General features: G+C 45.5%; 1 protein-coding gene across 2 annotated transcripts; it reads right to left on the bottom strand.

Annotated features, from left to right (window-relative positions):
* Positions 1–1569: 1569 nt before the first annotated feature.
* ABHD4 (abhydrolase domain containing 4, N-acyl phospholipase B) lies at positions 1570–14306 on the bottom strand. Of its 2 annotated transcripts, none has more exons than XM_079126087.1 (7): positions 14207–14306; positions 10701–10789; positions 8712–9084; positions 8401–8555; positions 6744–6855; positions 4198–4384; positions 1570–3047 (listed from the first exon to the last, which is right to left on the bottom strand). In XM_079126087.1, exons 1-7 carry the CDS (start codon positions 14266–14268, stop codon positions 2958–2960), a joined length of 1068 nt encoding a protein of 355 aa, XP_078982213.1. In that variant the 5' UTR covers positions 14269–14306; the 3' UTR covers positions 1570–2957. The 2 variants fall into 2 exon arrangements, with proteins under 2 accessions (XP_078982213.1, XP_078982214.1); XM_079126088.1 differs by having other exon boundaries at positions 14096–14234.
* Between the last annotated feature and the right edge of the window lie 418 nt (positions 14307–14724).

The raw sequence follows: 14724 nt of genomic DNA on the forward strand, positions 1-14724 counted from the left end.
TTCAATGGTAGGATTTCATCCAGGTTTATTAAAGGGGGAATAGAGCCCAGAAATCTACATTTTAAAAAATAGTCCCAGGTTGTTTTGTTAAGTGAGAAGGTTTGGTAACTACTGTACTGCCTCACTCGGACCGTTCTTTAGGAGAGAGGTAGCATCACTTGGTGTCAACACCATGTTCTTTTAATTTAATCACCCAAACATCTCTTGCATCTTTCTCCACTAGCTACTAGTCAAGTTCAATCTGCCAGTACTTTTGGCTTTGACCATTGTGGAGCGTCTGAGTGTTCCTGCAGGAAGGGACTTATCTCCCTCCAAGCTGTCCCTCAGAGCAGCCGGAGTGACTGTTTCAATATCAGTCTGATCCTGTCACTCTGCCCCTCATCCTGACCAGAGCTCAGTTCCTTCTGCTGCTTTTTAGGATGAACACATTCTTCCCATGACCAGAGGGTCTGTTAGCAGGTGCTTTTCCAGACTTACCTCAGAGCCACCATCCCTCAGGGGCCTTTGCAGTTGCTGTTCTCCTCAAAGGGGCTCCTCCCTCCCCCATCCCCTGCCTCACCTCAGCCCCCCCGCATCAGGCTTCCCTAACCTTCCGTGGGCAGCACTTTTCTGCTCCAAGTTCTCATTGATTTGCATATTTATTAGATTAAGTATGTCTCTCCAAGTAGGCTGGAATTTCCTACAAAGGTGGGAACCATGTTTCTTCATTATTGTAATCCTAGTGCTTGGCCTGTAGTAAGCACTAAATGCCTGCCCCCTTTCTCTAACAAGGTCCAGAGAAGACACAGAGTCCTGGGGATGGATCAGAGATTTGTAACTCTTCCAGGTGTTCTATTGGTTCATGCAGCTCTTTGTCATGACATAGACATGTCATGTGCCACTCAGTTGTAATTCTGGGCTTACCTGGAGTCAGCCATAACTGTGGGTCATGATTTGAATACTCTTTTGAACACTTGACATATCTCACTTCCCATGACTTGCTCAAAACATTTATTCATGAACTATGTTCCAGATGTGCCCCCTGTCCTCATGTAGTTTGTTGAAGGAAAGATAGACATTAAACAAGTGACCATAAGTTTAAGAGTTTTATAAACAGGGGGAGTTGAGTGTACCATGAAGACATAAAACAGGTGTTCAAGTCTAACTTGGGAGCTCATGAGAAGGCTCCCTTCAAAAGGAATATTTGCGCTAAGATCTGAAGGATGAGTAGGAGTTAGAACAGGCTGCAGGGAGCAGTGCATGTGTAGGCCCACTGAACTTTAAGTATCTAATGGGAAGCAGGGAGCATCCAGTTCTGCCTAATTCTCCTTCTATGAATTGGGGTTGAATCCATCCACACTCTGGGTTGACTCCTCTTCTATCACGAGTGGTTGTTGAGATGGTTTGTGTTGACTTGGGCTCTGGGCCAGGTCTGGAGGGCAAACACAGCACTAAATGAAATGGGGAGTGGTTTGTAAGTAGACATGTCTCAGGGCTTCCTTCTCTGACTTGGGCACCACATGGACTATTGTGAAGTCAATATCACCCAGTACTCTTTGTGGAGCAATATTAAGTATCATCACCACCAGTAGTTTTTATTCGTTTCTTTATTAATATAGAAAAGGAGCCCAAGGCAGCTGGACCAGTAGTACACAGCACCAGGAGTTAATACTATTCTGGTGAAAGGGTTGGCTTTACAAAAGTGAAGGAGCAGGCAGGAGCTGCCCTGCTTCTGGGGTCAGGACCAGCCTACAGCCCAGACCTCAGAGCAGCACATGGAATGAGCCCCTGGGAGAAAGCTGACAGGTACTTTAGGGGCTGGATGAGCTGGAGACTATGGGGACAGATGATAGGGATAGAGGGTCAGGCAGTGAGAACCATCCTGTGGATGATGAGGGCAGGGACCTGCTGGCTTGAGGCTCCCCAGTGGATCATGGGCAGGGTCTCTTGGTGGTCCTCAGCTCTGGGGGCAGGTGGAAAATGCTATGAAAAGTGGTGGGCATGGCAAAGCCAGACGTGGCCCTGGGGTTGAAGGGTTTTCCCCGCTTCTCCACCAGAAGCCACCTTTGCTCTATACTACACATGGGGCTTCACGCCCAAGGCACAGAGGGAGAATCAGAAGTCTCCCATTGGGAGGAAGATGAGACAAGTAAGGGGGCTCTTGAGTGACCGTAGTTTAGGCAGCCAGGACAGCCACAGGGCAGGACAACAGCATATCTGCATAATGGAGCTAGAATACAGGGTAAGGATAGGTTTGAAATCAGTCAGTGACCAGCCCCATGGTGCCTGCCCCATGGTACTGCATTGTGTGTCAGTAGACCTGCATTCTAGTCTTCACTCTGCCAGAACTATTATCACTCAGGGCTGTGTCACCATGTCCTGCCCTGGTCTGTTTCCTTATCTGCCAGTGAGGGCTTTGCATATGACCTCTGAGGTCATGGAAGGGACTCTGAAAGTGAGTAAAGTTTCAGGACCTGCTCTTGGTAATGAAGTGGGACCTATCCTAACCAGAACCTGGATGGACTTGGCATGGGATAAGAGTGAGGGGGTGATGGAGGAGGAAAATGTTCTTGTATGGAACCTACCCCCATAAACACTCCAGAGCTAGGAAAGACTGCTGGGAGACCTCCTCTGCTCAGAGGAAGGAAAGGCCACATAAGGAGGCAACATGGCTTGGTGCAATCCCTTCACAACAATCATCTGAGTGACACTTGGCATGGAGAGGCTGGAGTGGCACTGGGCAACCCATCATATTCTTCCCCAGGGTGGGGAGCTCAAGGCCTCTTGTGGCTTCTGCCTCCAGCCCTCAGCATAGGATCAGAAGTGCTCTTTTTCACGGTGGTCCTATCTTGGGAACAGCCCAAGACTCTGCCTGGCTGGCACGTGTTAGTTGGTGAGGAAAGAACAGAGGGTGACTAAGCAGACAGGGAGGTGAGAGCAACTCTCTGGCTTTCTCCTCTTCCTGTAGCAAGAGCAGCTCAATCCACTGAGTCACAGATCTCTTCCACTACAGCATTAAAGATGTGTGGCTGGTCAGCATAGACATGGTGCGATGCACCCTCAATCTCCTGTGGAGAAAAGACCCATCAGGGACAGAATGGCCTTTATTCCCAATACTGGAAAACTGCTCCACCATTTCTTCTCCCATTAAACTTGCTTTTCACCCACCATCTGTTATCAGAAATGCGTTATGGCTTGTCCCCCAAAAGCTCCTATGCTAGCTAATGCAGGTGGTGAAATGATTGGAGTGTGAGGGCCATAACCCTATCAGCAGATTAATCCATTTGATTGATTAATAAGCTGAATGGATTACTGGGTGGTCACTATAAGCATGTAGGGCGTGCCTGGAGTAAATGGGTCACTGGGGGCATGCCTTGAGGATTATATATTTTGTCCCTGGCTCCTCTAGCTCTCTCTGCTTCTTGGCTGTCACGAGCTGAGCACTGTTCCTCCACAACATCCTTCTGACATGATGTTCTGCCTCATCTGAGGCCCAGAGAAATAGTCAGCTGATCAGGAACTGAACCTCTGAAACTGTGAACCCAAAATAAACTTTCCCTTCTCTAAGTTGTTCTTGTCAGGTATTTTGGTCAGAGCAATGCAAAACTGATTAATACATAATGCTCTACCTTTCTTCCTGGACCTTAGTATGTTCCTTTGGGAACCAATGAATCTTCATATCCTGTTCTATTTTTCCTTTGGCCATTCATTTTATTTTTCCTAACTTGTAAGTTCCATCACTATTCTGCTGCTTTCATCCAAAACCCAGTACCAGGGCCCATGGGCAGCACCCAGTCTAGCTAAGTGTGCTTTTTGGCAAATGATGGAGGGGTAAGAAAAAAGGGGAAAGCAGAAATGTAGCAGGAAGTCTTCATGATGGCCTCTACTATTCGTGATACAGGTAGGGGCAGGAATTATGGGGCGAGGGGTGCTGGAGTGGCAGTGTGTATGCATGGCTACTGGACAAGAACCTGCCTTTTAGCTGAACTGGGCTATCCAGAAGTGGGAAGTCTCTAATTTTGACATTATCAAGACAATCAACTATTTCAAATCTACTGCTCTAGCTCGACCTTTTCATTCCCCTTTTCACTCTGACTCTGATCATCCTTCTCTACCCCAAGGCAGAGGGATGACTGATGGAGAGTCAATTAACATGGGCTGTCATTCAAGTTACAGCATTTCCACCTTGGCTCCCACTCCTTGGGTAGAACAACATACCATGTCTCGGACATAGGAATCTGGCCGCTGCATCTTCACTTTTTTCCCTGTGCTAGTATCTATCCAGGTGTTGGCCCCGTAGATCATGGTGATGGGTACATCTTTTCGAATTAAGTGAATTCTCTCCAGCATGGGGCGCCGGGCCCAGCCAAAGGACTCCATCATGGCTTTGAATGCTGTTTCACCACTGACAGAAGCAAACCAGGGTAAGACAATGAATGTAATAAATCCTGCAGCAGATAATGTCAACCTCTTGGTCCCTTCAGAGGCTGGGACATAATCTTATTCCTCTTTGTATTTCCCCAAAGCCCAGCACATTAAATACTGGTAAGATTAGGAGATGATGGAATCTCCACACTATGGAAAACCCCATGGCACAGAGAACCATCTCAGAATGAAATGGGTTGCTTTCATTCAACAAATATTTATATGTCATGCCCTGGGCTGGTGAAGGGACATATGAACAGACAGATAAGGTGTCTGCCCTCTGAAGCTCACATTTTGGGTAGGTGAGTGTTAAATAGCTAATCATATGATTAAGCATTTAACTTAAAACTTTTCTGGGGATTATGAAAGGGTGGTAGAGAGCCATGAGAGCACAGACTAGAAACTATCTTGCTGGGTGGAGGGTAGGGGAACAACTTGGGGTGAACTCTGAAGAGGGAGGACTATAGCAGTAAAGAGGGCTTCCTGGAGAGACTCTGGGATTAAAAACCAGTCTTATGAGGACTAAGGGAATGATTTCTGCTAAAAAGAAGCAACAAATGCCAATTCAATATACTTTACTCCCTGGTCACTTCCTAAGTAGAAGTAACTGAGGCCATATCATGAGGTGTCTGCAAATCTCCCACAGAAGCCAGCTTTCTGGACTGGTCTGTAGCTTTTGCCACCTCCAAGGCTCTATCTTCTTACTGTGGTTATAACCCTAGTCTCCTTTTTACCCCTAGGATGAATTCTGCCAATGCCATAAGAAACTGAGAACTTTTCCTTAATATGTCACAGCATAGTAGGTAAATCATGGACTTTGGAGTCAGACAGACATGAATTCAAATAGTGACTGTTTTCTTAGCAAGTCATATAAACAGTATACATATTAATTTTCTCATTGACAAATTTTCTCATGATTAAGAGAATGAAAATATATACAAAACCCCTAAGTTCAGGTGAAGTGAAGTAGGTATCCCCCCTAAAGATTTTTCTCTTGGCCAGATTTCATGTTTTCTGAGGGACTGATCAAAGTCGTCATGAACTTAATCAGTTACAACTCAAAAAACTCAGGGAATTATAAAATTGAGCAACGGGGGTGAGGGAGTTGGTTATCACGATGTCCTCTTTGCTTCCTCTAGGACATGAATAAGTTGAAAGATTATTCTGTGACTTGGACTGGGATGCCATTGTACAGAACTAGGTCTATGATAGGGAAAATTCTGAGGGAAGGGTCAGGGCTAGGTCTATGGAACTGGTGCCAAGCATGTGAGGGCTGAGACAAGCTAAGGGCAGGGAGCCAGAGGTGTCTGACGTGACTGGTGAGGGTCTCTGTTACTCTGCTTTACTAGGCCCTTCCATAAGCTGAACTCACGTGCAGTGTTGGCTAGACAGCTCCCACAGTGTCCCAAAGCTCTCTGAGTTTGAGGCCAATGCTGATAGTACTGCTGGAAGGCAGAGCCCCAACTTCCTCACAGCTTTGGGCTCAAGGTGGATGACTTGGACAAGCCTGGTGGGGCCGTGACCCTGGCTCCTGAGATGCCTCCCAGGAACTTGGGGAGAGGCCTCCACAGAGCTGGTGCCACCAAAGTGGCCTTGTGTTATCAGGCACTCACAGGGCATCTGCTATAGGAGAAGACTGCCTCCTTGGCTTTGCTCTGGTTGTCAATGTTCCAAAGACTACAGGCAAGCCAGTGGGACCTGCTGTGTCAGTGAGTAGTCAGGGATAGACCTTCCCAAGGTTCTGGGGATACCCCCAAACCTCCAGAAGAGTGGGAATTTCTGTCCCAATGATTTTATTTCAAAGTGCACATAATTAAATTAAGCACATACTCTTTCACTCAACAATTCTATTTGTAGAAATGTATTCTATAGATGTATTACATATGTGTGTATAAAGGAATATGTGCCAGGAGGTTCTCTGAAGCAATGTTTGGTGACATCTTAGACTGAAAATAATGAGGAAATTTAGGAACTGCCGGTTAGGGATAGATGTTCTTTTTTTCTCTTTGCCTTTTAAAAAATACTGTTTGTATAACTTCTTCAGTTAAAAAAAAAGTATTTAAAAATGTTTCCTAGACTCTTGCCCATCAGGCCAACTGCTTGTCTCTAGGGAAGAGGGAGGACCTTTCTCTAGAGAAGGGTAGCATGTTTAATTAATCTATTATCTTCTACATTCCTTTGTACTCATCCCTGGAGAACTCCTTGGAAATGATCAAGCTTGCTACTACCTGTGTTCCCCTGAATCAGTACTTTGTAGAAGAAATAAAGCACAGTACTCCCCAGCGGAAATTTTATCTTTAAACCATCCACCTCAAGTGGGCCCTGAGAGCTGCCCTCACCTGGGATTCTGTGCATTGCAGTGGTAGATATACTCTGATATAGTATCATCTTCAAAGAAGTCTGCAAACTTACGCTTGAAGTCTGGCCGAAATCGCTGCACCAGGCCAGGCCCTACGAGGGGAATAGAAAAATATGAATGGCCAATTTGGGCAATGCAGGGGATAAGACTTCTGCCTGTGTATGTTTAAACAACTTTAACCAAATATCATTTCTCCTAAGGGTTTATTTGCTTTATGCATTTAGCATTATAGTGGCAAAAAGAGTGCTGAAGGCTGCTGGAAAACTCAGATGACTTCAAATGACAGTTAGTTGGTCACCAAAGAATTTAAAGATAGTCTAACTCACTGAGAAACCAGGTTATTTTCAGCTCAATGAAGTTCCAAGGTCTTTTCCTACAAGGATCATAAGTACACAAGAGTAGATGGCTGAGATGTTTTTCTTAGAGTCTGAGCCATGTTCTCTTTCTCCCTGGGACCTTTATGGCCTTTTAACCTTCTAAAGGTTGTAGGTGAAATTGGACCACCTCCCAAAAGCCCTCTCATTTTCAAGCCTGTAACAATATGTGGAGAAATATCCTTAATGATGCTGGTTCAGGGCACTGTGTTAGAACAATCTGTTCTTTTCACCTTTCTTGATGGTACACATCCAAACAGTAGGGCACCCAAAAGAGACTGCAAAAATTGGGCCTAATGGTCAGTTTCTCATCTTTCTCTTTCTCCTGGTCTTCTCTGCTTGTGAGAAGTAGCTGGAAGGTGCAGTGAGGATATCTATGGGCCCTGCCCCACTGCTGACTCAGTCCTCCATGGCTGCCAGCCAACCACCCCAAGTATAGTAGTTCTGATACACTGCATGCACCTGACCAGATGCAAGGCCAGAAAGGGGGATGGTGGTTAGAGCAGAGCTTCTTCCTGTGGAGAATCTTGGAGAGTCCATAGTACTGGGAACCCTAAGGTCAGCCCTCTGCCCATGTAGTCTCCTTTGGCATCTGTGTCTCTTCTAATAACCCCCTTTATTTGGAATCATTCTTTTTTTCTTGAAGAGACCACAGAGAGAACTTTTATTTAGCCAGTTGAATATTATTATGTAAATGTACACAATTAGAACAAAACAGGGGTCACTAATTTTTTCCATAAAGGAAATCTGCCTTTTACTTCATCAGAGTAATAAGTTTCCCAAAAGGAAGGGTGTGGACAATGAGAGGTAAGAAGACCAGAGCTACTAGTACTAAACCATGGCTGGCTCCCCACCTCTACCTCCTTCCCTTCTTTTACTCAAAGAATCACTTGGTACTCAGCAACCCAGAGCAGATGAAGATGTAGTGTTTTCTTGAAGTAGAGCATGGCTTAGAGGCATGTTCGAGGCTCAGATTCTGACCTTCCCTGCTAGGTGAGCCCCTGGGATGGGATCCAGAGACGGTTATTTCACCTGAATCATGGATAGGTTGTCATACAAACTCACATATGTAGCAGAGAGAGTCACCTCACAGGCCTTTCTTTTCTCTGGGGGTCTGCCAAGGTATGGGGTAGCTATTCTGCTCTATCTATTCCCCACACAGTTGAATGGGTGGAGATGGTGGGAAACCAGATACAGCAAGGCTTGGCTGAATGAGACAGCCTTGGTTTAAGGAGAGGGTTCCTTCATCAACAGGCTACTTACCCCAGGGCCCAGCTACTCGGAGAACAGCCAGTGGATTAGAACGCCCCAGGACAGACGCCACCGCCTTGACCCAGGTGGGAGGTGCCCGGATCTCACTGGGGTCAGTTGGACGGAGGGGAAAGCCCCAAGGGTCCACCAGGATGAGGTGTTTAACTCTATGTTAAAGAAAAAGGAGAACATGCTTTAATCATTTGATACCACAGCCCTTAAATAACCTAAGAAAAACAAAACTATTGGAAACGAATACTTTAAAGTTCCTACAAGGTAAGGAGTTGGGTCATGAGGAAGAGGGGTGGCTGCCTCCTTGTTACCTTTCAGGATACTTGATAGAGTAAGAAGTGGCCAGGAATCCTCCTAAACTGTGCCCTAGGAGGATCATGCTGGGGATCCCCATGGTCTCCCGCCATGTCTCTATTGAGGTCACAAACTCATCCTCGGCCCCCTCCGGGTCTCTCGGGAATGTTGGCCTTGAGCTTCGCCCAAAGCCAAGCAGATCAAAGGTGTGCAGTGTGCGGCGGGCACTCAGTGAATCCATGTTGAGGATCCAGAGGCCCACGCCGCCCCCAAAGCCATGCACCATCACCAGCGGGGTGCGGTCCTTTTGCTCAGGGCTCACAGTCACCGTCCAGATCTTGTTCTGGTTTGGGAGAGACACATATCGGGCCAGGAACTTGTTCTGGAGACCTGAGGAGGGGAGAATTCCAGGAGAAATCAGCAAGAGTGTTTTCTGACAGAAAAGTCATTTTGCCTGGACTGCTCTTCAGATTTCTCTTGATAGTCCCAAACCCTTCCCCTCCCTCGGCTCTTCTCTTCTACCACTGACTCTCTTCTTGACCAAACTTGCCTGCCTAGTATCTCAAAAAAGGCAAGCTTAACAAAAATTCCCTTACCTTTTATAGCTGATCAAGTACCTCATTTCCTACCTTTGACCATCCTTCAGCATAAATCCTGAAGTTAATTTGGTAAGAACTCCCCAATCCTTGATATCTCTTCTTAGTAGTTTTCTATCCCCTGAACCCCTTACCCTGCTCCTCAGTTATAAATCAAGCTTGTCCTTGCAGTATTTGGAATAGGCTTGAATAGTCTTCTCAACAGATTTAGTAAATATCAGAATAATTCTTTGTTTTATACCACATGCCCCAAAGAATTCAAGTTCAGGCTGGGCACAGTGGTGGACGCCTGTAATCCCAGTGGCTTGGGAGGCTGAGACAGGAGGATAGAGAGTTCAAGTCAGCCTCAGCAACTGCAAGGCACTAATTAATTCAGTGAGACCCTGTCTCTAAATGAAATACAAAATAGGGCTAGGGATGTGGCTCAGTGGCCAAGTGCCCGAGTTTAATCCCCAGTACAAAAAAAAAAACAAGTCCAAGCACAAATTTGTATACCATTTAATTTGTGAATAGAAGAGGAGTCATCTTATTCCTTGAGGCTACGTGCCCAGCTCGCTTTGGCAAGTGACACCATTGATGCCATGTAGCTCTTGCATCCATCACTTTTGAACCTGGGGCTTGACAGCTGGGCAGAGCTGTGAACCAGCCAGATGGAGGGAATTTGGGGAGTGTGTTGAGCCTTGGGCTTAAGACACTGAAGTGGGGTAGTTTTTTCTCTGTTGTCATACAACAGAGTTGCCTGGGTGATGTAGCCTGGATCTTTCAATGTTGGAGGGGATAAGGAGGGTAGCCATGGCTGGAGGCAGTAGGGCAAGGTGGGGATCATCATAGGCTAGGCAGGTTGAAGACAGGAGTAAAGCCAAGGTCAAGACATAGCTCAAGGGTCTTGTTTGAACCATTGGCTACAGCTGTTTGTGGGATGCCCTGTCTCAACATGATGCTCAGGAGAGCTGGTCTGTGGAATCTCAAACTAGCGGTAAGTAGATAGGTGGCAGGCCACAACTGGGTAGAACACAGGAAACAACACTAGAGAATATAGGGTTGCTGGTCCTCAGGAAGGAAGATGGTGAGTTAAGAGAGAGAAAGAGGAGGAGGAGAGAGGGATGGGGATAAGGAAGCATGATGGAGAGAAGTGCACATATGTGTATTGATACAGTAGATATGTATAAGGTTTGAGGTGAAGTTGTAGGATGCTGTGACAACTGGATGGCTATGGAGATGCCAAGGAACTACTACCATAGAATATGGTGTTCTCTGTGCGAATCTTGCCTCAGATCATTGCCATGACTTCCTTCACTCCATACACTGTTAATCAGAACTCAGTGGACTCTGTGCACCCAGCTCTGAACAGATCCTGCATCTTTCTTGGAACTTCTAAGGGAGGGAGGACAAGCTGCCCCTTCTACTTACACTGGAGGATCTTGGCTTCCACATTCTTCAGCTGAGACATGGAAGTGGGGCGCCAAGTGGGCAGCCAGCTACTCAGCCAGCCTTGAGGCCTGGAACAAGGAGAAACAGAGATATTTACTGGCAACATTGGAAAGGAAACACTGAAGCTCTCAGCCTTGCTGATAGAAGAGTTATCAGAGCACAAGGTGTTTCTCAGCCTCAGGAGACCTGCCCACTATAGCCGTCAGAGTTCCCCACTGCCTGTTAGACTGTTACTCTTCCCTGGTAAATGGCTATTAAAACAACATGCTCATTGTTTCAACAGATACCATGTACTTTACAAAGTTCTCATTTATTATCTCATCTGGGTGTTTCAACTCCCTTTCGTTACTGGTTATCATAATTTATGTTCAAGGAGATTAAAAGGGGGAGAGAAAGCAATTTTTAACTAAGATTTCAGTTATCCTTTGCCAATCCTAGGACAAGCTGTTCCTTTAGGGTTAGACAAATTTCCATGCCACCTACCCTCCTAGCCCTCTTCCAAGCTCCTACAAGTGTGGAGCATTCTGTCCATGCCTTGATGAACTCTCAGGTAACCCAATTATCCTAGTCCTGAACATGGAGATTGGGCAGGCAGGAGGCAGTAGACCTGGGTTCAAGCCTCACTATGATTCATTCACAGGGCACAGGTTAACTTTGGTCTTGTTTTTCTGGTAGTAAAATGAGTAGAAAGTTTGCCTATGTCCTTGACACACAGAATACAATAAAACATAAGATAACCCATCCTGCTTTCTCCTCCACACCCAGTGACTTTAAGTCATTGCAAAGCACCAGTTTTGAGGGGCTGGAGTTGTGGCTCAGTGGTAGAGCGCTTACCTTGCATGTGTGAGGCACTGGGTTCAATTCTCAGCACCACATATAAATAAATGAATAAAATAAAGGTTTATCAACATCTAAAAATATATTTAAAAAAAAGCACCAGTTTGGAATTAATAAATTTAAATCCAACTCCTGGATGTGAATCACAGTGCTATCATTGATGAGCAGACAGGTGTTGTTCAGTTAACCTGTCTAGATATGTAAGGGACCTCAATAGGTACCCACCACAAGTTAGATGCTCAATGAATGACAGTTTTTGCTTTTCCTTTACCATCCTACATGATATTTCTCTTTTCTTGAACTCTGCCTGAGTGAAGGGGGTTCAGGACAGCCACCAACAGCTACAAGAAGGGCATGCAAACATCAGCATAATTAAGTCAGGGGCATTCTGAGAAGGGGCTATTACCAAACCCCCTAAGCACACAACTGGGCATTCCGATGATCATTTGAAGCACGGAACTTTCGATTAGGGTATTTCCTTAGAAATAGAGCCTAGCCTCTTTATTTTACAGCTGAAAAACTGATGCTTAGGGAGGTCATATAGTATATTAGCGAGACTCTGTCTTTAAAAAAAAAAAAAAAAAAGCAAGAAAGAAAAAGAAAAGGAAGGAGAACTAAAACCCAGATCTTAAATCCAGGTTCTTCAGTACTTCCTCCCCGGACCTTCTGGCCCCAGTTTTCGAGGCCATTCACAAACATTCACAGTATATAACCACATCTTCATGTGTCTGTTTTCTGAAGGGAGGTGTTATCTAAAACCGGATTGCCAGAGTTCTAATCCCACTACTATCACTTATCAACAATGTAACTTTGGCCACATTACTTAATTTTCTGTATTCATTTTCTCATCTTTAAAAGGGAGAAAATAGTACCTACCTCATAGGATTATTGTATTAAATGAGTTAACCCATCTAAAGCACATACAATAATGCCTAGCATAAGATAAAACTACCAACAAACCACCTTTACCTTCAGTTAAATCACAGGCTGTCTACATTCTTACTGTTTTGCAAGTAACAACTCTCAGAAAATGTTTGAGGTTTGAAAGAAAAACTATGTTGCAGTTGGTACATCAATGGTTTTAGCCAGAGGAGAGCTCTCAAGCTAATCCTAGGAAGACAGAATCCTCTTAATATTCTACCAAAATTTCTTGATAGCTTGAAGCCTGGGAACCAAGACCACAAAATTTTGCCAGTTTCAAAAGCCAAACATTCTCTCCACACCATCAAAGAGACTGACAAGTCAGATCATAACATCTGGACCCCACATTGCCCTATAATTGTCCAAAGCAGAACTGGAGAGATATGCTGTCCCATAGAACAGCACCACAGGCTGCTCAGCAGATATTCCTTGGGAAGAGCTTTATTTTGCCTTTCTTCTTCACCAAAAATGTTACAGGTAAATTCCAAGAATTGGTGCCTAGCGCACTGCATCTCTTCAGTGCTATTGGGGAGGTAAGGCCTGAGGCAAAGAGCAGAGAAACCATTTAGTCATCAACTTAACCTGGCCAGCGTGGTCTCTTCCATCCTGAGGTGGATAAAGCAGATATCTATGTTGGGAGAGAATCCTGTTCTAGACCTCTGTGATCTTGGGCAAGTCTCAATTTCTAAGGGCACCAACTTCTTTATTTGTAACATGGAGCTGAATAACTTGCATCTCTCCCATGTTTAGTATTGTTTCCCTAAATCATTATAAATTTTCTCTTGGAAAAGTAGTCTTTGAAAGCAATGCCCTCTGGGGAGGTTCCTTCAAGATCAGGAAGCTATTCATTATTGTAATAAATCTAATTAGTTTTGCAGGCTATCGTTTTGCAGGTCTGAAAGGGTGAATTCTGAGTCCAAGGCCCTGTTCCTGTGAAACCAAGTCTTGGCTTGGAGCTGAGTCATTCTCCTCCAAGCAACTTTTTCTTGCTCCCATCAGACTGCAAACTGCTGCTAGTCACACCACCTACAGGTGGCATCCCAAACCTGATGCCCTTGAAACAGTGGTTAAAAAAAAAAAAAAAATCTAATTCTGAAACCACTGTATTAAGGATGTCATTATGATAAAATAATATAAATTAATATAAATATAAAATAATATAAATATAAAAGCATTGTCAATAGAACTGTAAGCCGCAACGTGTCTCCGTGGGCGAGAACTAAAGTAACTTGCAAACCCATTACTCCATATCAATCCCGTGCAGTGGAGACCTCGCTGTTCTTCCCACGCCTTCTCCTTGTCTGGCTAAAAGGCTCCTTTCACACCCACACTACAGTCCTGGGGCAAGTCAGGACAAGCACCCCCAGCTGCTGCCCCCGGACCCGCGTCCCAAAAGCTTGCTTTCGGGGAATCTCATGTATTACTACTAAGTCTAACCCCTCTGTAGAGGTACTCGAGGAAAACAAGGGGCAATCGCGAAGACTAATTGGAAAGTCAGAATCACTGAGCTGCTGCTGGAAGCTCATCTACCATCATTCCCTAGGCTCTGCCACCGCCTCTTCTGGGCAAAAGCAAAGCAGGCAAACGCAACCCCCAAGCCCTCCCCGGAAGCCAACCTGAAAAAGGAAAGGCGGGAAGGTGTCTAAAATTGTTCCTCAGTCACAGACAGTCCCAGGATCATGGCCCAAACAGAAAGAGAGAAAGAGAAAGAGACAGGATTAACTCACTGCTGCTCCAGATCATCAGCCATAGTAAACAAGCCCTGCCGGGTTGAGCTGAGCCAGCCCATCCCTCTGCCTGACGCCAGCACCAGCTGACCCAGAAAAGTATCGGATAACAAAGGGGGCGTGGCCCGTGCGCCCAGCGCAGAGGAGGGGCTAACGCGGCCGCAGTGGCTGGGGCTAGCCGCGGGTAGCTGCAGCTGACAGGTGAACTTCGCCACTGCGGGCCGAGCCAGTGGGGCCCTTGGTGCTCTTTCCTATTACTAGTAGAGATGACTCTGGGTTGGGGGAGGTGTCTGAAAATAGGACAGTAATCCTGGCCACACATTCGGGGGACAGTAAGGGAGATGGGTAGTGCCAAAAATCCGAGTCCCTCACAGAAACTCCATCAGCCCTCTTCTCTCATCAACCTGCTAAATTCCAAGTTTTCAATTCTGCTAATATGCCCATGTAATAGACAATTGTGCATTAAAATAGGTTGGAAATGGAACTTATAACATTAATGTTAATTAGTATAATTACTT

Source organism: Sciurus vulgaris (genome assembly GCF_902686455.1).
Source record: "Sciurus vulgaris genome assembly, chromosome: 2".
Lineage (NCBI taxonomy): Eukaryota > Metazoa > Chordata > Mammalia > Rodentia > Sciuridae > Sciurus > Sciurus vulgaris.

Excerpts from the sequence above, each read along its gene's own strand:
- ABHD4 (XM_079126087.1), bottom strand. The coding sequence starts at position 14,268 with ATGGGCTGGCTCAGCTCAACCCGGCAGGGCTTGTTTACTATGGCTGAT. Across the intron at positions 8,556-8,711 it reads TCTATCAAGTATCCTGAAAG|AGTTAAACACCTCATCCTGG; the intron begins GTAACAAGGAGG and ends TCTTTAACATAG. Across the intron at positions 6,856-8,400 it reads CCGAGTAGCTGGGCCCTGGG|GGCCTGGCCTGGTGCAGCGA; the intron begins GTAAGTAGCCTG and ends TTCCCCTCGTAG.